At 43.2% G+C, this 23569-nt stretch overlaps 1 protein-coding gene across 1 annotated transcript in view; it reads right to left on the bottom strand.

Moving 5' to 3' along the window:
* The window catches only part of LOC109033190 (calcium-activated chloride channel regulator 3A-1), a 158878-nt gene extending 135829 nt beyond the window's left edge, over nucleotides 1-23049 (bottom strand). The window contains exon 1 of the mRNA XM_019045690.2: nucleotides 22442-23049. Coding sequence (XP_018901235.1) covers nucleotides 22442-22597 — 156 coding nt within the window. The 5' untranslated portion in view covers nucleotides 22598-23049. The remainder of the gene's footprint in view (nucleotides 1-22441) is intronic.
* Nucleotides 23050-23569: the final 520 nt, after the last annotated feature.

The following is a 23569-nucleotide window of genomic DNA, read 5'->3' as shown; positions in this document are numbered from 1 at the left end:
AATTTTTAACCTACTTTTGCTCACTCCCTAGACCCACAACCTTGCAAATGATCTATTGGAAATCGTTGTCTTGGCACTCGGAGTTGGCTCTCGTCCCTACAGGCGAACGCATCCTTCGACAATCGAGTCTGCTTGGGATTGCGAAATGGAGGGATCGTTTCGCTAGCTGGGCCGGGATGCTGTTTGCTGGCACTGCGGCACGTCCACAACTCATCATAAACATCGAACACGTGTTATATAACCCTTCTAGCCGTGAATTTGCATCCTCCGCAACCTGCGTTCCAGATACTTTGCCATTGTCATGGTAATGAACGCTCAACGGCATTCCGCCCTCATGACGTCAGGCCAAATTTTTCGCCGACTTTGGTGACCGATTTTGACCGCAGCTCGCCAAGAGAGACCCGTGGCATTGAATTTCGGACCGTGTCTGATTTTGCGGACGGGGAGTCTGGCTATGGATGGATTTTTGACGAGTTTATTACACCCCCCCCCCCCCTCCCGATTAAGACACTTACAATCAGGCCAAATGCTTGGAAACGGCCATAAAAGCACCTACTCTTGTGAGGAAATGAATGAAAAATACGTCATTTCTGAAATAAACCAAAAGGTTGGTCCCTCCTTGCTCTGGACTCAATCCACTTATCTTTTATGACGGTTTTTCGAAAGAACAAGTTCTTCGAAGAAATGCCGGACAGGTACGCCCGCTTTGTGCGGATTTTATTTTTTTCCTTTCAGTTACGGATGCTCGAGTGTATAATCATTTAGGAGGCACCTGATATTTACCGGGTACCAAGAAATTATGTGATACGTGCGGGGGATTTTTGGATCTTACAAGAGCAAATTGCGGATAAAAGAACGAAGTTCGGCGTGAATCTTGAGAGCAAAAAAGAAATTGAATTCTTCGTAGAGAAGGAAGGTGATATCACTTACACATTAAGACTCACAAGCACCGCCTGTAAATATGGACACCAAAACGTATACTGACCTGCAACACACAAAATATGAAATACAAATTAGAGACAGGAATATCAAGAGTAATTTGAAATCCGGGAAAACAAGGCTAAGAAAAATAAAAAAAAACAAAAAAAAACAGATATTTTGTCAGAAATTTCTGAAATTTTCAATCGAAACAAGGCATAAAACGAAATGCATCCATCCCTGGACTAGAATACGGAGCACTTGCATCTATTATGACCTTTATCCTGGACTTCTGATATTATTTGTTTTTCGGAAAAGTTTTGTTGCTACGCATCTTACTTTACCGTTTGCTGTCTTTTTATCAGCTGTTTTCATTCAACAATCATCATTAAGTGAGGTTACTTCCAACACTCAACTGCCATCAACTTACATTTTTCTTTTCCCGCGTTTTTTTTTTTTTTTTTTTTTTTTTTTTTTTTTTTACGGTTTTTCATGATTGGTTCCATCTTTTTCCTATTGCCAATTTTTCCTCATTAAGTCAATAACCTCCAAGTTTTTTTTCTCATTTCCGATCAGAACTTTTCACGCTGTTTCTTTTCAATGTGTATAAATATGTTTATTATTAATTTCCATTTTCATTTCATCCTTTTTCTTCTGATTTATTTTTTTTAATTTAAAAATTGAACTTTTCAGTTATGATTTTGTTAAAATAATAATAATTTTTACTAATTTTAATTTTAAATTTAACAGTTGTTATGAGTGAAATTTTCAATGACCGAGGCGGTCGTCCTCCAAAACGTGGTCGCGTTTTCCAGAATTCTTTGCATGTTCGTTTAGTGAAGCAAGAACTTAACTCTGTTATTAGTATTGAAAATCAAAGTTTCATTTCTTCATTTCGGAAGTATAAAATTGATGATCAGAACTTTGATGAAAATTTTGTTACCAAATTTTCAGTCGGTTCAATGAATATAATTTGTCATCATTGTGATGCTCGCCATTTTCAGGGTGAAATGTCCAATGGTCATTTTAATAACTGCTGCCAAAATGGCTTAATTTCTTTACCGAGTATTCGGACAAATACCGATTTGAAATCATTATTTTTATATTCTCCAAATTTCATAAAGCATATCAGAAATTATAATAGTGCTGTTGCTTTTGCCTCTTTCTCTGCAAATCGAATTGATATTCCGGGTGATGGACCTTATTGCTTTAAAGTTCAAGGATCCATATATAGGTAAGTTTATTACCGGAACCAGAATGCAGACTGAACATGGAAAAAACGAAGAAGAAAAAGCGGAAAATATTTATTCCGATAGAAGTGAAACTTACTTCTTGAGACAGCTCACCAAATCCGCTCCCTTGACTCACCTGAGCGACTAAACCGAAAAACCCGGCGATTTGCTACACCCGATCGAAGTTGCCGCGTCAACTTCGACGAAGCCGTTTCCTCGCGTCGCGTCGACGGAAGACAATGAGATGGATTAATGAACGGCAACAGTGCCGTCGATTCGAAAAAGACACGGACTTATATTTCAATCAAGAAGATGAAAATGTAACTTCTTTCCGACTTGGCGCTCTATTGAATGCAACCCAGCCCCCCGGGTGGCACCAGAGGGTGGGGGCAGTAATAACGCTTACATAATAGATCAGTCAACCAGGACATTATTTCTGGACTACCGCGACGCCGCCGTCGGTGTGCCTCCGTTTTCCTTCGTCCGGGTGTTTTCACGCGCCATTGTGGGGACCAGCTGAGCGTTTGCTGTGTATTTGTGGGGATGCGAACTTGGTTCATACTCGTACCGCGGGCGAAGCTTTTAAATCGTGTTTCCATTGGAGTGAAAAACTCCAACGGCATCACACTGACAGAATGACACACCCTGCATTCTGTGTGATTTTCTTTCATTCTTATTCCAGATGAGACATTTTTCACGATTTGAAGGAATTTCATTTATATCGAAAGGAGTGGTAGGAACCGCACGAAACAAGTACTTCAAAAAGACTTGAACTTTGGGCCTTGGATGTTTTATTATTTCCTGAATTTGTCCAAAAAATGTATTTTCTTGGAATTTTCATAAAATTTCAAATTGAATAAAAAGCGAAGGGAATTAATTGCGACAAAATTACTTAAACCATAAAAGAGAGGGCCTTGCACATATTGAGTCACGAGTCTAGGTGAAGGGGGTGATAGGACTGCCTTGCGTGCGAAAAGTAGAGGAAAGGAGGGGATGAGATTAAAAATCTGAAAAAGTGTTGATCGTAATTCATGGACGGAGGCTGACTTCAAGTATGCTTAAAAAGCTTTAATCGCAGGGAAATTTTGATTTTAAATCCCATCCTCTCTCTTCGTGCAGGAGACGCCATGATAATTTGGATCAAGCTTCGGAAATATGAATTCTCAGGAGGAACGACTCTTTCAAAGCGAGTTTTTACGGTAAAAGGACACTCGTCTGAAAGGAAAGAGTACACATACTTCGTCTCAGCGATAGACCAGGCTTCGATATTACATTTTTGCAAGCGTCGAGCAAAACTGTGGAGGTGTCACGAGGAAATTCTGAGAAGAAATAAAAGCAAAGGCGGTCGATCGCCATGACGCACAAAGCAATAGGCGAAACGTGACCGTGAGGAATTCGAAAAGGTGGAAAACACGTGCGTTTTCGCGAAGACGTGGCGATAAATGACACGGAGGAAATTGCGAAATACAAAACAAATGTAATGAATCCACCTGGAAGGGAAACGGGCGAATATGGTGCCGTGCTAAGGAAGAACGTCGTATGAGCATTCGAGAGTTGCCAAATTTTCCGTGATAAAGCATGTATTTCCGACGAAATTCATGCATATTTTTCCTTGAAACTTTCAGATATTTAAGATTTATTTACGTACAATCTTTTGTGAAAATTTTGGAAAGAAATATTCACAATTTTCCCGATAAATTCTGCTTTTATCGAAGGAAATTTGGCAACGTCTGAAGGCTCATACGGCGTTCTTAGTATAGCTGGTCAACATTCAGCTTGCACGACCGGATCGGAAAATCACCTGTGTTTCTAGTGCAATCGATGCACATTAACGGGAGCTAACACTCCAGTTTGATACGTGGCAATCGTTGATTGTTATCGAACGTTCATCGCTCAACAGTCAACACACTTAAAGCTGCAATTCCGGGGAGCAAACTTGGCACCCAGAACCGGGAACTGCTAACACGCATAATTACGCTAATTTTTACAGGTGCCTCGCCTTCGGAGCTTTAAGACGCGCAACGCAAACGTAGCAGAGCTTCGACCGCTATTAATAGCTGCGTTGCCATTTCGCTTGAATAAGACGATAGGGCGTTGCATGATTTGGGCATTGCCTTGCAACGAGGTTTACCGAAGTAAAATCACTGTAGTCATTTTGAAGTCAATTTAAGATACGACTTCCGCGATTTTAAGAGAGGTTGAAATTTTCGTATTAAGTAATTCAGTACTCCATTTTGCCTGAAGCTTGTGACGTCATAAGAGGCTACAACCCATTGCTCCAACCACCTTGAAGCCAATGCATCATGGCCACCGTAGGATTCAAATTACGAAGAAACAATTTTATTTGAGAAGAAAAAAATCCTAATATTATGATTGTTTTCGTTCTGTGGTGAGATATGGGACGGTTTTGGGGGCGATTTGGCAAATGTTTGGCATCCACTTCCTTCCGTCGAACAAACGAAATCTGTCTACTTAGCAGTCTCCGGTTGATCCCCTGGACGGCGTGGCACGGCGGCGGGAAGTCTGGGGGAGGAAGAGGAAACGAGAAGGAGGAAAGGATGACGCACCGAAGAAGTGTTTCTGACAGGCGGCGATGAACTGAACTTTCATAGGGGTGAGATTTTACATTTGCTCGAAGCCCATAGTGACGTAATGAGAAAATAAATCGAGACTTCAGAATGCGAATGCCGTTTCAGAGAAGAAAAATCAGAAACGGTACCTAGATTTAAGCGATATCTATTTTACTCGAAGAAACAATAATTACTTATTATTTTGACAGACCAGGGGGGTTTTTAGGGTAAGAAGAGGCAATGCTCGCATGACAAGCTGCCACAACTCACCGAGTCGTATAAGCTACTTATTCGTCGTTTCTACGAAGAGTGCCTTAATTGAGTTCATCCCTGAAATACATTTATCTTGCTTTTCTTCATTCTCTTTTATCAATTTTAAACTGTTTCGAGAGGACAAGGGAGGCCGTAACAGTTTAACAAGCGGTTGCATGCATTCCGTCGCCCTCCTGACATAAGGGCGTAACTACACTTCGAAATGAACCGTGTTATCCGTATAAATTAATGCTTTCCCGGGCTCATCTCTTCAGTGTAGTTACACCCTGATATCAGCTATAAGCGAGGATTTGGTTCCGATGGGCGACTCTGAGCATCGGACGTTGAGGAAGTCCGAAGCCCTGCAATCAGACCTAACTAAAAGCATTCGAGTTATTTGGAGCAAGAGCAGGAATTGTAGAGGCTGCTGAAGCTGAACCATCAACCATCGGTCCGGTCGTTGTCGCGGTTCAGTGCGCCGCGTTCCTTGTCCCGAGTCATTATCTTCGACAAGGGCCATCGCTGCCGATTCGAACTCACCCGATCATCGATCGCCAACCACACCTACATCAAGATAAAGATCAAAACATAGATCAAACGACCACTACGGCCTTTAAGAAGCGACTTTTGTGGATATGAAATGCTACCGAACGATTAAAAATTTCAAAGGTTGACGGAATTTCTTTCCCTTCTCTTTTTACATAGTTGAAACATTTTCTGCAGGTGTCATCGACAGCATTCCCCTTTGTTACTTGGAGTATGCAAAGCGACCTCCCGCGTGATGAAATAATCTTGTCAATAGTAAAAAACCGGCCCGCGGGTCATGGAAACAGCTTGCATTTCGATGATACCACTATTCGTGCTCTGCGGTAGGCGCATGGTATCACACATACATGAAGGCGAAATGAAAAACGCATGGCTGCAAGTCGATGAAACTACTCTTGGAGAAAACGCGGGCTAAATAAGATAATTTTAAGATCTTCTACAATTCATTTTAGTTTAATTCTGCGCCATTTCCCTTTATTATGCTTCATTTACATTCCTTGACTCGTCCCAGTCTTCGGACGATTCGGCGCCTTCCTGACACGAGGGCGTAACTACACTCGACGATGAACCCTGTTGTCCATAAAACTCAGTGCTTTCTCGGGCTCATCTCAAATTGTAGTTACGCCCTTATGTCAGCCAAGCGACAAATTTTCAGAGATTTTCTTGGCTTTCAGGTGGTGCAAGCCCGGATTTTTCCCTGAATTATGAGTCATTCCCTCTCACTTTTTCTCAATTTTCCCGGCTAATTGCTCTCTCCCGACTTCCCATCTCGCGAATAATTCAAAATTCCTCGTCGAAGCGGCATCGCGGCCCGGGCGAAGATGAAGACGCGGCGGCATCTCGAACGCACGAGCGGGCACCGACGTCCACCGACCACCACTCCAGCGTCGACCGGTCATCGGGGAAATTGTGATTTCCAACGGGCATGGATGGAATAGGAGGAACGGCCCTTAAAACTGCCAGCTCCCGATGCGTAATCCCGCGCCATTAGGCTCATAATTGCAGCACCATACCTGGTCGCGGACAGCATTGTCTTCCACCCTCGCCCCCCCCCCCCTACTCCACCGCCGCCCGCCTGGGATGCACCGGGCGATCATTACCGGAATTAATCACGGACGGGAGTGTTCATCATTCCCTGAACGGGCAATCAACTCCTAAACAGCGGCGCCCTCGCGGATTAGCCGCCGGGCTTCGCGCGCTTCGCCTCGCCATCCTAACCTAAAACACCGTATGAGCAATTCGGGGTTGCCAAATTTCTTCTGGAACATGGAGTTTAACCTTGAATCGACGTTACGGATATATTGCTTTGATTAAGGTCAGATCGGAGTGGCTCCGATTGTGAGACTCATAACTTACGGTAGATGAGAACGCATTGAAAATAGGATGAAGGAGAAGAAGAAAAATGGAGGGAGGAACAAAGTGAAAAAGAGGAGGAGAAAAGGAGATGCAGAGTAATAGGGAGGGAAACATTAAAAAGAGGAAGAAAAGGAAAAAGGACGAGTAGAATAATTTATTTTTCTTCTTCTTTTTCCTTCTCTTCCATCCTCTGACCCACCATATTTTCCCCGCTTTTCTAAGACCTCCTCTTCTTTTTCCCTTTATTTCCTTTCTGTCTCCCAATTCCTGATGCTGCCCTACCTAAAATATGTCAGGAGTTCTAAACTGTTGCTCATGTGTTTTTCCAAAACTCTCCATGTATTTTCCTACTATCCAATTCCTCAAGTCCATCCAAAAGCAAATTACGGGTCTAAAAGACCAAGAGTTGGTTAAACTAAGTTTAAAACATTCAGGCATGTTGTGATTAAAGGTGAAAAAACTCAGGGGAAAATTCAAAGGATAATGGGGGGAGGGTATAAAAAATCGAAAAAATTCAGGGTTTAACGGAAGCCATTTGCCAACGTCCGGGTGCTCATATGACGTTCATCCTTAGCAAAGCGGTAGAGCTCGTTTTGGACGTGCAGTGAAGTCCAGTTTCGCATTGTAATCTAGCAGAGGCAGCTTTGTAGCCGGGTGGGAACTCTGTTTCACGAGCGATTGTTATGAGTGGGTTAATACTTGCATCGAGCTTTTCTTTCTACTTTCGGGTTGGGTATCGGTTTGATGGGCGGGATTATTGTTTTGTAATGAGGCGAGATTTCAAAAGAATATGAAGTTATGGCGAATCGATGATTAGCGCTGGTCTGTTCCGGAGAAGTAATGTTTTGCAGCTGAGCCTTGATGCAAGTTCGCTATAATCCCTCAGTTAAAACGATAAGTTCACACTTAACTCGGACATAGACGAAGCTTTGAATCCCCTTGAACATCTGATCATGAGATCGGGATTTTAAAACTAAATGTTGCTTCTGTTGTCCGCATTTTAAAGATCGTGGGAGACTCCAAATAATACATTTCCTCCAGGGTTGCCACAGAATTTAGAAAATGAAATGCCCTGATTTCCCTGGCACATTTTGGTGGAATTTCCTGTCGATTGAAGGTGTAACGGATGGTTAAGAAGGCATAATTGAAAATAGTGTTCAGGCAAAATTTGTTGTTCGATATTTCAAACCCATTCGAGAAAGCCAATGAAGGTAATTTAACCCTGACATTTTCGTTATTTTCCCTGACTTTTTAAAATTCCCTGACATTTCCCGGTTTTTCCTGAATGTGGCACCCTTGTTTCTCCCTAAACTAGGATTATATCCGGAAATCCTAACGGCACTAGAGACAAACTGTCGCTGTGAGTTAATTCTTGACAACAGCGTGCAAGTCTGACAAGTTTTCGGGTGAAAGCTCGCGGTGAAGTCATCGGATATGTCGTCGGGGCCGCCCCTTTCGGTGCTCTTTCCATAAAACCGAGTGACTTGTGTTTACGGCGCATCAGAAAAATGACCGAAACGCCCACTGGGAGCGCCACGCGTCAGCGCCGACGGCGTCCCCGCGCCCAACCCGCCTCGGACTTCTGATTAGTATCGGTGAAATGATTGCCACTTCCACTGCTCTCGGGCGCCAATTCCAAACCTAACCAAAGAGTGGGCGAGAACTTTCGTTTCGAGGCAAAGGTCAGCCGTGAGGGATTTACTGATCGCGGATTGCGGAAGAGGAAAGATTCACGCTTATCACCAAAAAGAAACATGGAGCAACAAGGAAAAAATACAGAAAACACGTGTGGAGCTCTTATTTTTTTGTATAGATATGACCAAAGGACTAAAAAAAATCTATATTTAAGGGCCAAAGCAACGAGAAATATATAGAGTCCACGCAAAATTAAGTTATGCACTTTTACACTGCGACAGAAGATCGTGTGACGTCAATTTAGCACTGAAGTCAATGAATGAAAGAGTCGAGATGGTGCATCTCCTGTCGCAGTCTAAAAGTGCATGCGTACACTAATTTGGCGTGGACTCTTACCAGGGTACATAGTATTTTCACGGTAAGGTGGACTACATTTTGCAATAAGGAACCACTATTTCTGGCTCGTTTAGGAAACAGCATGAGTGACATTGGTTCCCCTATGCAGTGAGTCGGATTTATGGAAGAGCAAGAGATAGTGGTTCTTATTGCAAAATGTAATACAGATATCCTTTATTAATTTTCCTTATGCTGGCACTTGAATTGAAAAGGAATTCGCGTTAAGCTGCTGCACTTAAATTTTTCAACCGAAGCACCTTTGAAATTCCCAGCATTTTTTTAAAATATCAATTACGCTTCTACCTCCTCATCAAATTTTGCATGATTTTTCGGTCGCCACAAAATCCTGAATGTTACAACTCTCTCCTTGCACCGGGAATGTACCAGGATATCGTAACTGCAGCTGACGCATGCAGACATGCGGAATTCAGAAACGTGCAGTTTACGCCGACCGATTCCACGGTGGTTACCGCAACTTATCAAACGGCCGAGAATATTTCCTCGCCAACAATATGGCCCGATAACGCCCCGCATTTCTCCCAATAAACACTCGGCGTTATTACAAACTTTCGGTTTCTCCACACGACACACTCGATGCGAATCCAATAATCCACGCACGCCGAGAGGCCTCGCGCTCCGCATTTCGCAAGTTTCCCGGCGCGTTACAAGGCACGCCACTCTGCGAAAACCACGTAACGCCGGTGGGAGCGCGGCGTACATACGCGGTTTTTCTTTCGCGCGACAAGCTACTCTCGTTTATCCGCGCGATTGCGGCCGTTTCCGCGGCTTATATCGCGGCCCGGGCGCCACGACGGGCGAAAGAAAGTAAAACCGTGGCCGTCCGATTACAGCTGGGCTCCAAATTGCCCCTAACAAGGGCTCCTTTCCATTTCGCTCCGCCACTTTTCGCTCCCGGTGACGCCGACGCCGGGTCTCCTGCGTTACTCTCCACGAGCCACCACTGAAATGCTGTCGTTGTGGGGGAAAAGCGACGTATGGACGTTCGAGTGTGCGGGTATACTTACAGCATTTGCTAGGTGCCATTGAGTATCTTCGGGATTACCATATTCATATCAACTAAAACCATATTTGTTATCATTGCAAAATAAACTGGTGAAATACATTCATTCGGAAACCCTTTCCGTTCTCCTTAAAGTAAAACCCGTGTGAAGTTTAAGTTTAAAAAAAGTTGTGAAAAAAGCAGCAAGATGTCTTTTCAAACTATAGGTACAACTGTTTTTATTCATGCGAGACGCAAAGTAAACTGCAAAAGAGGCGACGTATATACAGTTGAAATGTACGTAAGATTTTGTCTCAAAATGTTTGAAGAAGTAAGATGCCATTTAAGTATACGCGTAAAAAAGGACGAAACGAGTTCTCCCAATTCGGTTATTTACAGAGCTTTTTCTTGATAAAGTCCGCAAGCTTTTTTTTGGCTTTTTTTAAATAGTCAATGCTACTAAGGCCGGATAGAAACCCTGAACTTATTAAGTTAAAAAATTCACAAATTTTATTGTAAATTCAAATTTTTTTGAAAGACTTTGGCAACGTTCATACAACGTTTTCCCTTGGCACGGCAGAATGTTTCTCCTGCCGAAAGATGGATGGATCCCGAGTTACGAGCGAACCTCTGGTTCGGAGAAGATAACCAGGAGGAGGGCGATATTGCACCTGGCGGAGAAAGTGTGGAGTGTAGAATTAGTGCAATTCCAATATTACGGTTACGGCCGCTTGTTTCTCGGACTGGGAAATATTACCGTAATCCTGGAGGCTGCTTCGCCTGCGAATTAATTCTGCACTTCCGCGGCCAACCTCATCCACGATCTTTTCCTTCCTTCCTCCAATCTGCTTTCTTTCCTCCTGCCTCCCTTTTTATTTCTTTCCTGCTTGCTCAACAACACCTTAACTTTGTACCATTAACAAGAAAAAGGGCCCTGCTTCGTCCTTCGCAACTGTGGAATTTGATACGGCAGGAAAAATCCCTCACGGAATTTGGAAAAATGCAAGGTATTTTGACACTTCACCACGGAAATGACGGGAGCTGGTTGAAAGTATTGGCTGTCAAAGAGCTTTCAGGCAGATTCCTTCTTATCTATCTCGGTGGTGCATGGAGTATGGAGTATTTCAGTGTACCTATTTAAAACTGAAAAATATCGTGAGCCGTATTGAATTGATCCCTCACTGATTTCCCTAAAAGACGGCCTTTTTTTGCAAAGGCGATTTAAGCGTGATCCTTAATCATGTCCTTTCGCCATGGTTCCTTCCTTTTGCTTTAAATAGAGTCGGGATAAACTCGACCGTTACTGTTTCAATAATGGCTATTTCAGGGACAAAAAAAATCGAAATTTTGAGGGGGCAAACATCGTGGTTATAGGGTCTTGTTATTAGAGCCTTGATTTTTTTCGTTTATCGTTCAGGGGATGTGATACGGTTCATTATTGCAGTTTTCTATAAAAAGGTTTGTCGAAGTTGAACCCCACAATCAACTTCTCTTTTGTCTCTCATTATCGTCTTTTAAAGATCAATATCTGGATTGCTCGATGAGAGATTTTCAGGGAGAAGTATCCAAACATAGTCACGACCTATATTAAACGTTCTGTTTCGTTTCTCCTCACCTCTGGTTCCATTTCCGAGACAATCGGCATGGCATCCGGCGTCGGCACCATAAATCCGAGCTGCCGATGCGACGGGAGATAACGCATTTTTTCGCCGTCGATTTCATTTTCGAGTTTTTTGTCACCGATCGAACACGACGGCGCGGCGCGACGAGGCGGAGGTCCAGGAAGTCGGCGCCTGCTTTCCTTCCGTCCTGTCGGGCCGAGTCCCGAAATGTCCCCATGAATGAGCCCAACGGTCGGGAGGATGAATGGAAAGCTGGCCGGAAATCAACCGCTTCGTGACGTCGGCGTGGTACTCCAAAACCGGGAGCTCCACTGGTCACAAGTTGTTTACCCCCGATAAAAATCTGGAATTTTCGGGAAAATTTCTTAATATTTTCCTAACGATTTTTCAGAGCGCAATTTAACCGAAAACATCTGAAATATTCAGGGAAATATATAGGTACATTACTATCATCAACAACAAAGATTTTATGAGAAGAAATTTGTCAAAATCGGAATGCTCATACGGGGTTTTTCCTCAGCAGCAGGCCGATTATTGTGTGATGTGAATAGTTATAAATAGTGCCTAATTTAGTGTTTGTTTATTTTAAGTTGCCTCTCGGGGGAGGGGTTGAGACTCTCTCTTCCCTTCCCCCTGTTAACGCAGGGGATCTGTCTGTGGATCTGGGGTTTGACGCTCCCCCGTACCCGAGTTAGCCGGCAAATTGCTAGAGATAGTCGGCTACCCTTCGACCCCGTAGACTGCCACCTCGGTGACTTTCTCGGGTTTCCTCCTCCCGCCTTTTGGCGGGATAGGCATCCTCTGATGTTGCCGCTCCACTGTGCCTGCGTCCTCGGTCGTTAGCCCACATCCTGTCGCGGCGGCAACGCGGCGGCAGATCAAGCGGGATCGTTGACGTGTCTGGTTTCGTGATTCCCGCGCCCCCCAGGATCCCGGAATGCGGACCTTGAGTCCGCGCATCCGGCCCTGGTGGTTGGCGGGGGCTGAAAGCGGGCCGGACCGGAGGAGCAAGTCAAAGTTGACTAGTGCTTCGGATGGGGTTGGCCGGCCGCGTCGCTCGCTACTCGTAGGGAGGGGCGCTGCGAAGTCTGAGTCCCATGGGTGCAGTGGGTAGGACTCGGAGCGCCGGCGTAACACAGGACTCCTTGGAGTCCTGGCCGGGTGCCACCTGGAATCCCCCACACATCCACGGGAGGTAACCTTTCCGCTTCAGAGGCTCCAGTGCCGACGGACCCCTCGGGGTACGGATTCCCATCCTCAGAGCTGCTGGGAGGTTTAAATCCCTCCTGGCGGGGGTTAGGTACTCCGGAGGCAACGGGGTGCTCCTATGAGGGTGGGGTCCGGCTGGACACTGCTGCGGGGGGCCCTCTCGCCTGACGAGGTAATGGCCGTAGGCTGACCGTTGGGTGGGAATTAAACTCGGACAAAAGGGGATGCGTAGTGCGGATGCATCTCAAGGGGAGTGTCGTTAGTGTTTGGCGGGCCTACCGTCATAGGCCAAACCCACATAACCATTCACACTCCCGGACCGAGGTCCCCGGACAGCGATGCCCGGGGACGTTCCACTCGGACCGGGCCGCGATTGGTATCTGATACCTGGGAGTGGGCCTGGAAAACCCCCCCGGGGCTCGCCGAATCTGGGGGCACTTCGGTTCCCCCTCAATCCAGTGCGGGAGAAAGCAGATTTTCACTTCCGTTTAAACAAAAAAAAAAAAAAAAAAAAAAAAAATGAGAAGAAATTTGTCAAAATCGGAATGCTCATACGGGGTTTTTCCTCAGCAGCAGGCCGATTATTGAACTTGATAGACAAAGCTATAGACAAAGAAGGCAAAAGAGATATGGAGGGATCCTATTGGTGGAAGCGGGTCGTTGCAATGGACAAAGAAGGTAGGTAATAGACTAGGTAACGGCAACCCACGAGGGTCCCGATAAGTTAGCCGATCATTTTCTCCCTTAGTCTATAGGAACTACCCATTTCAACCAATAGGATAGCTCCATACTCCCTATGTCCTCTTTATCTATCGCTTTGTCTAGTAATTTCAATGATCGGCCCGCAGGGCAGCGCTGGTTGTGCGCCGGGCGTCATTGCACCGCTCGGCGAAGCCACGCAGCCTGTCGAATGGGACGACGACATCGCAACGGTTTACGGTAATATCGGTTTACTGTCGTGCAAAGACCGGGCCGCGAAGAAATTAAGAGAGGGCGGGGGTGGTGGACGAGGATTAAGAGTAAACAAATATCTTGGCTCTCTTTAACGCGCCAACACCGCTTAGTTGCTTACTTCCCCACCGCAGCGCTGATGGGTTGCCACATCCTCTCCACCGTTTAGATTCAGCACTTATTAATGATCGTAAATGTATTTCTTTCTTAGTAAAGTCCAATGTTTCATCGAATTAAAACAGAACCGAGTGGGATGACCTTTATTCTAGTTCCCCTTCTCCCCACCCCCAAAAAAAAAAAAAAAAACGTTGCGACTCCTTTCGATATTTTAAGAATTGGGTTAAGAGTTTGGGAAGAATTGGGTATCTAGTTGATTGAAATCTTGATTTCGGAGATTGCCTATTTTATTACTTCAAAAATTGGGTTACAGAATCTTGCTGAAAATGTCACTGATTATTCTACAGATCTCATGCAAAAATTGGACAAAATCGGACAAAAATTGCGTGGGTGGTTAAGACAAAAATTGTGATGATTTTGCAACGATGGAATGAAATTACGTTTCTTCGTCCTGGAAACGACGAATTTCAGTCGTATCATCATTCCCCAAACCACGCAGAAATGCAACTCTTCGGACGACGATCCGACAACGACCGTTGCAAAATATTCTCGCGGCCGTCGCGTCGTCGTGCATTGGGTCATCGACCCACCCATGAGTATCGGCCCGGGCAATTGTAAACAAACCCGTACGTGACTCCACGAATCCTTAATCGTCCCCGATTGAACTTGAAAAAGCGGCCGTGTAAACTCAGCAAAACATGCCTCCGAGACAATCGCCGCAAGGAAACCACTCATTCCTTGAGCTTTGAGCCCCGCAAGAACGCTCAAGAATCGAGGCTCATCAAACATTATTAAGATAAGTATATTTACTCATTTGCAGAATTGGGCACGGGAATATCCTCCATTCCTAAAATAATTACCATAGGAGTTATGACAGAATGACCAAAATAGAAAAATGCAAGTTTTAAGTATAAATACCGTCCTGTAACGTTACAAGGTGATTTTCTATTTACTCTACCCAGATGAAGAGAAAAGAAAAGACTCAATTCCATAACCAAAAAACTTGTTGTTGTTAAATACACTCGAGGAGCTTTCCGGAAAAAGTGTTCATATCAAAAAATCGTACTTGGGAAAAGCGCAAATTTGTTGTTTCCATTATTACTTTCTGGCTATTGATGGCAACTTACATTGGACATTGGAGTCAAAGCTCCAATGCGGGTCACCAGCAGTAGCCAGAAAATAATTATGGAAACTTTGAATGCATTTTCCTCGAACAGAACTTTCCACAACACCCCTTTTTTCCGGAAAATTCCAATATGAGCGATTTCTGTCCGAAATGTTGCTGATTTTGGGTGCAAATAGAGAAAAATTAAGTTTAATTGTCATTTGCCCAGTATTGTCCAAAAGTTTCCTAGAAAAAGGCTGTTGGGAGTGGAAATTGTGTAACTGTGAAATTAAGTTACTTAGTAAGTCGTCTGGGAAGCGGTGCATTGACTTGTTACGATTCATTTACCTTTGGGTCGGAAAACTTTCTGAAATTAAATTTTCAAACAATAAAGCGTCTTATGCGCGGATTTTGGAGGCGATCTCGCGGTACTTTGAAAAATTTGACTTTGGAAAAGCGTCAACAGTTAAATCTATGTTCAATTAGTGAGATACAGATGTTTTCGCGAACGTCGAAACAATTAATCGACCTCGGCGGGAATTTTGAAGGCGATTAAGCCGGTGTTTTGAAAAATTCGACTTTGAAAAAAGTTTCTGCAGTTGGTATTATAGCTTGTGCAGAACGAGTGAACCAGCAAAGAGTGAGATTTCAGTTGATCGAGTAAACTTGACGGCGGGGAATATCAACAGTTGTGTTTGAAATTTTCAGTCAAGGTAACAAGGCTACGTATATGAACGGTGCAGACTGACTAATTTTAAAACAACACATTAGCGCTGCCTCGCTCGGTTCGCGCGCAAACAGTCGAGTCACGCACGGAATGGAGCATCCTCAAGTTTTATACCTCGTCCTGAGGGAAGCTTAACACGATTGGGCGATTAGGTGTAATGCTGATGCACTACTGCACCCGAATTAAGTTATACTGTAAATGGCAAAATAAAATTTGGAAATTGAGAAAAAATGAAATAGATTTGTAGGTAAAAAACAAAATAAAATTTACGAAAAGAGGGCTTATTTCGTCTATAGGTATCTTCAAAGAAGGCTTTGAAAAATGAGCAATTCGCGGGAAAATTGATTCGACGACGAAAAAAATGCGGGAAAAATTACTATACTCTGCAATGAGGCGAGCTACCATTCCTGGCTTCATTATAAACAGCGTATGTTCCATGAGTTACCCTACACTTTTAACGTTTAACATAGACCAACTTATTTCCACAGCAGTGGGTTTCCGGACGCAATAATTGCCGAACGCGACGGATGTTACGTCAAAATGGGCGAGGCAAATTTGGCACGGAAAAAACAGCCAGTGGGTTGCCGACGGACAGAAGGGATTGGAAGTCTGCGCAACCTACTCAAAAATACGCGGCGGAGAATACCAGGCTAATGACAACAAGCAATGACTCACAACAAACGATACCATGATATATCACCGCGCTGTACAAACCTCACAGTAATGCAGGAGACCTTCAAAAAAAGGTCCTCCACCTAACAAAAACAGTGCAATAGTGCAACTGACAAAAGACATGCAATGGATCATCGGGTATGGGGCCTTCCATTCAGAAAAAAAACTCGCATCTAATTCACCGAGCTCATTGGGCCTAAAATAATTATTGTTAATAGTATTATTAGCCTGAATGGCAGCACGAGTGCCTTTATCCCGGGACCCTTGTGAAGTTTCCCTTCGGCCCTTACATCCCTTTTCGCGGGACCCTTATTTATGTAGTGCGTGTTAGCGTGGGGACGCGTGCAAGGTATGAGATGTAAATGAAGCAAGAACAAAGCCTCGAAAAAGTGACGTAACTGGTTTTATCGATTCTTTTCCGATCCCCCTCCTTACTAGTTATAAGCCGACTTCCGGCTACCCCTTTCGGCGTGTCTTCGTCTTTCCGTGGCCTCTTACCTGCCGGCCGCGGCCTATTCTCCCGCGGGGGAGCCGAAATGTGATGGACGAATTGAACATTGTGATTTGTGACCCAGTTCGGATCACGAACCGGGTGATAACGGGGACAAAAGTCGGAAAAGCCTGACATTTCTTTGTAATCCAGGTGATAAAAAATGGGCTTTATCGATTAAGTGTCGGCCCGTCGGGTGACTCGATGAATCTCGACTTTCTCGCATTGAACATCGGCGTTCTATGAAAATTATCTTTTTATGCGGTCACGACATGCCACGTGGATATCGGGTTTCAGTCGATTATTAAATAAAATCTAATTTTGTCCTCGGAGTCGTTCATGAGGCAAGATTCGACTGAACTCGGCAGTGAAGGCCTACCGAAAATCTCGTCAGTTATAAGTCCAGGACATGTAGCCTGCCTTCAAAATGAGACTATGAAGCTAAAATTTCAACTTTGTTAGTGTAGGTGTAATATTTAAACGTAATTGCTAAGTAGCTTGATTTCCTGGAAATTTACGATGGTCTACTATTAACAATTAAATTCACTACTTTTAGATATTAGCTTAATATTACCTCCTTAACTTTGAAACCTAGAGGCCAATAAAGTATAAGAACTTAACTACCCTATCACTTGTTTTTTTCGCATGCCTTTACTTAATCGACATAAATTCTCTCCGGACACTTCCAATATTAATCAAAGTTTGCTACTTCGTAGGTAGTGGAAATGACTAAATCTACAAGCACAGGAAAGAGTGGAAAGAAGTGTTGCTTAAATCAAATTCACCCATTCTTCGACGATTTAATGGGAGCTCAACTGAGCAATTTAAAAAGTAACAGAAAATGAAAAAAAAAAGAAAAAAAAGAAAAGCAATAGAGGGTGCGCCAACTTTTAAAGAAATTAAAACTTAACACCCGAGCTTTAAACGAAAGTCAACCCCAGACAACCTTGATTCCCTTTTACGGTCGAATCGTCCTCGTCGCTCATTTATCATCCCCCGAATAAATCTTCCCGAATCCGCGTCGCAAAGTTAATTACAAGATGTTTACGGATTCAAATCCCAATTTTCCATCAGAATTAACAAGTTTTCCACCCTCACCCTCGCAGACGGAATGATAACGTCTCGACGGTGGCAGCATAATATCGCGGGCCTAAATCGAATCAGCTCGAAACAAGGGAGAGTAAATATTTGTTTGCGCGGAGCTAAACGAAGCATTAAGAAGACAGATTACAATTACCGTTGCCGAAATGCGGATCCTGGCGGGACCGGGCCTACGGGGGTGTGAAATTAGGGCCTAAAAGCATTTTATTGAAAGTTATAACACTTCTTACCGATTTCGTATCGACTGACTGAACTGAAAGCTCGCGCTTGCCTGGTAAGTAGGTATATAGGGTGTTCTTAAAATTCGAAGGGGTGATTTTATAACTTAGCCGGTCAGTGAAAGTACCTCTGTCCTTTAATATACCTAGGATCCCGGTTGGTAATTTTGGCGAAGAGAACGAAAGAAGGAAAGAAAAATTTATTCCTCCACCTGATTGAATAACTCGAAGGGGGATGTTTATGTTCTGCATTTTTGAGAACATGAGACGAACAATTTTCGTTTTAATTTTGACATGACTAAAGAAAAATTTACAAAAAAGAGGAAGGAAGAAAAAACATGTTTCACTACAAAATAGTTGGCTGATACTAAATTACGTTTACAAAAAAAAATGCTGATGGACATGATGAAAAGTAGAGAAAAGTGTGCAAAATAATAATGAGTCATTTCGATTAGAAGTACTCCCGAAGAATGCTTTATGAAAACGATAAAAAAACACGAAAGATAATTTTTCAGCGACAATACGTAATCCAAGTTTTTAGACCACTAATTTTTCTCAGAACCTCATTTCAATTCGTTTTTAACACATGTTTCTCAAAATCAAAAAATTAATTACTGTAGGGGGAAAAAAATAATAAAAAATACTTATTTCTTTTACAAAAAAATAAAATAAAAGTAAACATTTCACTAACTAAAGTATCAAATAAAGAAATAATTATCTTTCACAGCTCCCTACCAGAAAGACGGAGGTGAAGGAGAGAGGATGGAACAATCGGTGTAGAATTTGAATTTCCGAAACACCCTATGCCTAAAAAGCTACTTTTTCCTGCGAGAAGTGCGAAGGACATTTACAAATCTAGGCAGGGAGCAGGGTTGCGTAGGCGGCACGCGGCTGTGAGCCTCCCCTTTGCACGGGATTACAGCTCGGGAGCGTAGAACGCGTAGCTGAAAAGCTCCATCTGATTAAATTCCCTGTCAAATGCAAGCTTAGAGCTACTGATCTAATAAAGCGATCCGCTCGCTGTTCAATGCCGCGTATCCCTCCACGGCCCTCAAATCTGAATTATCTGTGACTTCTCCACTCCACTCCACTCCTGCGAATCTAAGCTAATTTAATCTCCCCTCGGATGGGGCTCTTTAACACAATACAGTTGCGAAGTGTGAAGAGGCTTATGTCGCCGCCGCCCCCGACCGGAAAAGTGAATTATTCGAAAAAAGGGCGGAAAAACGCAATTGAAATAATGTCCCCCGGTTTCGGGACTTTTCCGACCCTCCACGCGGACGATATTAAATTCCTCCCGTCAATTTTATTCAGTCAGGGGATCTTCCTTGTGCAACGCTGCTATGACTGTGCACCTTGGTACGCGTTTATTTCGATCCGCCCTGAGAACTTTCGATTACAATATGTATGAACCGAAGCTTCATGGTAGGTACTTACATAAGCTAAAACTATTCGGTTTTTATTAAGTACAGACTTCTCGATTTGTCAGACTGAATGTTCGGTTTCGGTGATAGAACTCTTAGATCCAAACCAACTGAAAAAGGGAGTTCTGGTTGCAGAGACTGAAAAGTTCCATCGCTGAGGAACACAGAATTTCATTTCGTAGGACCAAATTTTTTTTTTTTTTTTTTCTCAGAATATCAATTTACCTATGAACATTTTTGTCGAATGACTATGAAATAAAATTCCGAGAATATGAAGGGGGAGAAATTAATTTTTGGGCGGTCACTTGATCTCTCAAAAATTGATAAAATGTAACTCAGTCGAAGCAACGTTGCGCAGAAAAAGGACCCTATTGAATAGAGCCCCTCCAGTTATCGCTACTGGTTCTGATGAGATTCAAACGGGGGGTGCTGGCGCCAGGATTCGAGGCGCGCCTGATATTTTAGGGTTGCAAAACGCGTTGCACACCTGATAGTGACACACTTTGACGTTTGACAACTCATGTATTATTCAGGGAAAATTTAAAAATCCCTTCATTACTATTCAGGGAAAACGAAAGGCATTATTTTTGGTGTTTTTCTTGGAATTTAGTTTGACGAGAGACTAGTCGGGCGACTTGGTAATACTAGGTTTAAAATTCTATCAGAGTTCAAATATTCTTCACTATGCCATAGTTCAAATATTTTGCACTATGCAAGTCTTGGAACTTTCAAGAAGGAATTGCTTCTCTGATTGAGGATGAAAATGCAACTTCCTCTTTTCAATCTCTTTGGAGAGGTGAACATGTTTTTCTCCCTTGAGTTTTTTTTTTGTAACCAATGATCAAGCAACATTTTTGCCGAGAAAATTTGTAGGTAAGTACAGTGCAGCAGAAATAATACTTTCACGTTGGAAATTAATAATTTACCGATAAGTTAGTCGGTTATTATGCAGATTACCGGCCCCTGGGCATATCGAGTTTCTGATCTTCCTGTCGGCAGGAGTTGGTTTCTAACTTCACAGAGAGGTAAAATACGGTGGCGGAAACGTCTCAAAACACATGAAATGTGGTTTTCAACGAAAACACATGAACGAAAACACATGAAACGAGGTTTTCAACGACAATTTGTAGGTTAAAATTCGCGATATCGTCGGGTACGCGGACGGGTCATAACACGCTGCCATGCGGAGCAACAGGGAACTAGTGGCGAAGTGAATCATACTGCCAACCTAACACAATTTTTACTACCCCTATGAAGAGTTCGCGGAATGGTGCGGAGCGGGTTCATTCATCCCGTAAGGGCGGGAGGGGTCCACAATCCTGAGTATAGCCTAACCTAACGTAACTTACCTGACGTAACGTAACGTAACCTAACCTACAGGTCCACAGGTTAGGTCGCGAAGCGACCTAACTTGCGGGCCTGTAGGTTAGGTTACGTTACGTTACGTCAGGTAAGTTACGTTAGGTTAGGCTATACGTAAGGCAATGCTCGGAGGTTAGGTTAGGTTAGGTTAGGTTAGGTTAGGTTAGGTTAGATTAGGTTAGGGATGATTTTTTTAGAAATTTGTAAATTTTGTCTAAATTATAATCTAATTTTATAAACCCACCGCCAGTATTCGATGAAATTGTTACTGTTTTTGCATTATTTTTACCTTGTACTTTCCTGTTTTCTGAATAAAAGTGTATTTTCGCCTTTGCGTACTCCCGAATCAGTGTTTCTTTCATTTCTTAGGTTGGCATCACAATAAGTATCCCCACAACAACAACAAAAATGGCGGAAATCGTGTTTCGTGAGCCCTTTAATTTTGGTGTTATTTCACTACATTGTGATCATTAAACAGCGTTTTTCATGGTTTCCGCCACTTAATTTCGATTTTACTTACCTTACTTTACCTCCCTGTGAAGTTTCCATCAATTTTCCGGTAGGGGTTCGTGGGGCCCGTAATGTGCATTTTTACCAGTTAGTCTACTGATAAGTAAATTATTTAAACCTCTAGGTAAAAACATTAAGCTGTATCAAATCCAACTGATGTCCCGCGTGAGATTAATGACAGGTTTCTGTCTTTGTATATAATTTGATAGAATTACCTAGGCACAGAAAGAAGCACCAGTGTAAAATAATGTTTTAGTTACTTGCTAAATTAGTCCCTAAATTAATAGTCGAATTAATTTCTCTCAAGAAAGTTCAATAGTCTGGCTATTTGGCGTTGCAGAGAGAGGGCAAAGGCAATAAGACTCTTCTCTCTGTTGCACATTAGGTATTCCGAACTGAAATTCCCGAATCTAGAATTCTGATTGCTTTTTCTTCACAGAGTCACACTTAACATGCAGGCAACCAATATCATTGATGTTTAATAATAAAGAATTTTGAAGAAGTGAAAATACCTTGTCGAAGAGAATGCGGAACATGCTATTAAAATTTTTAATTCCTGTGATATGTCAGATTTTTAAAGATTATTTTTTCTCACTGATTTTATGGCGATCAGCTTACTGATGCAATTTCTGCGCCGACAGATTGGGCCGTCAAAAATTGCTACGAAATACCTAGCCATCATTTACATGAGGGGAGTTGAGAAACTTTTCTGATGAGAAATAATTTGCCCTATAAATGAAGAAAAGAGAAGATACTTATTTTTGTTTACTTCATGTTCACTCTAAGAATGACGTCCATTAGTTTGTATTAACTTTCAGATATTTACAATTAATTTTTAAAAATTCGTGTCACCATCGCAGAATTTCGACTAAAATTGCGAAGCAAAATTAATTAGAAATAACACAGTTCAAAAAATTATTTACGTTCTATGTCATTGCTCCAGACGACATTTTTTGGCATTGCAACCAACTACCTTCGGTATTTTAGGCGGATTTGGTGATTTGATAAAATGGCGAACGAACTCTTACCTCTAAATTTCGAATGATATCCTTACACGACGAAGAAGGCACATACTCCTCGATTTTGAAGACTAAACCATTGTAAGCTCCGTTCTGAAAAACAATCCGACCTGCTTCAGCAGTGAGCACCAGGGAAAGCACAGACAGAACACTTTTCACCCACATTGTCACGGTTTATTTTTTCAAACTCCCAGCAGATTGCAAGATTCACTGACACAGAAAATCGCTGTCCTTCAGGACAGTTCGCACATGATCACTCCAAAGTTATCCTTCGCAGGGAACCACTAAATCCTTCGCATTCTCCACGAAATCCATCGTCACAAACAGGTAAACAACGCGTCGCTAAGCAACCAGCAAACACGCGAGAAACGAACTGGATCCGGAGTAAACTACCCAGTAGCACAAAATATGAGATTACTCGAAATTTCGAAGTCGTAAAAGGAAACCAGTAAAAACGGTCACGATAACTAACGATTTTGTTTACGATTCGACGTGTAGGTTAGTCACGAACGCTGGGGGCACGGACACGTCTCTCGGCGTCGAGTTGAAGCGGCGAACTGGCGCTTGGAGTGCTGCTGATGCCGGCATTCGCCGCGAGACCGGATAGTGTGGAGCGTGGAGAGAGGGGCGCTCTACAGTGAGAAATGGGAATCGTCCGTCCATATCGTGCCCGGAGAGAGAGCCACCGCGACAAGGACAGACGTATACGTTTGTGGGAATGCACTCCTGCTACACCCCCGTCTACCTGTTCGTAGTCGAAGGGAATCCTCCTGCTCCAGAGGTTTCTTCCCTCGTCCCATGCTGTTATTACTTTTTTCAACCCGGCTATTTTCGAGACCTTTTTTCTCGGCCCCGGTAATGTTGTGTAATATAAAAATTACGAGTTAGCGCTAGGTTTTCATCTAGTCTCCTACTTTTAGCGGTTACCTAGTATTTACTGGCTGCACCGTTTATCGAGGGCCTGTGGGCTTTCCCATGGTATCGGTTTTTTCGTGGCTCCTGCCCCTTGGGCTACCAAAACGTAAGAGTTCAACGAGGGTTCCAGGGGATCCTGATTCGACGTGTCAATCTCACAATCAAATGTCCAAGTCTTAAACTTGGAGAGTTTAACACTTTCAATAAAGACACTGTACTGCC

This window comes from Bemisia tabaci, chromosome 1 (genome assembly GCF_918797505.1).
Source record: "Bemisia tabaci chromosome 1, PGI_BMITA_v3".
Taxonomy (NCBI): Eukaryota; Metazoa; Arthropoda; class Insecta; order Hemiptera; family Aleyrodidae; genus Bemisia; species Bemisia tabaci.
Note: the sequence above shows the minus strand (reverse complement) of the source record. Positions and strands in the feature narration are given on the sequence as shown.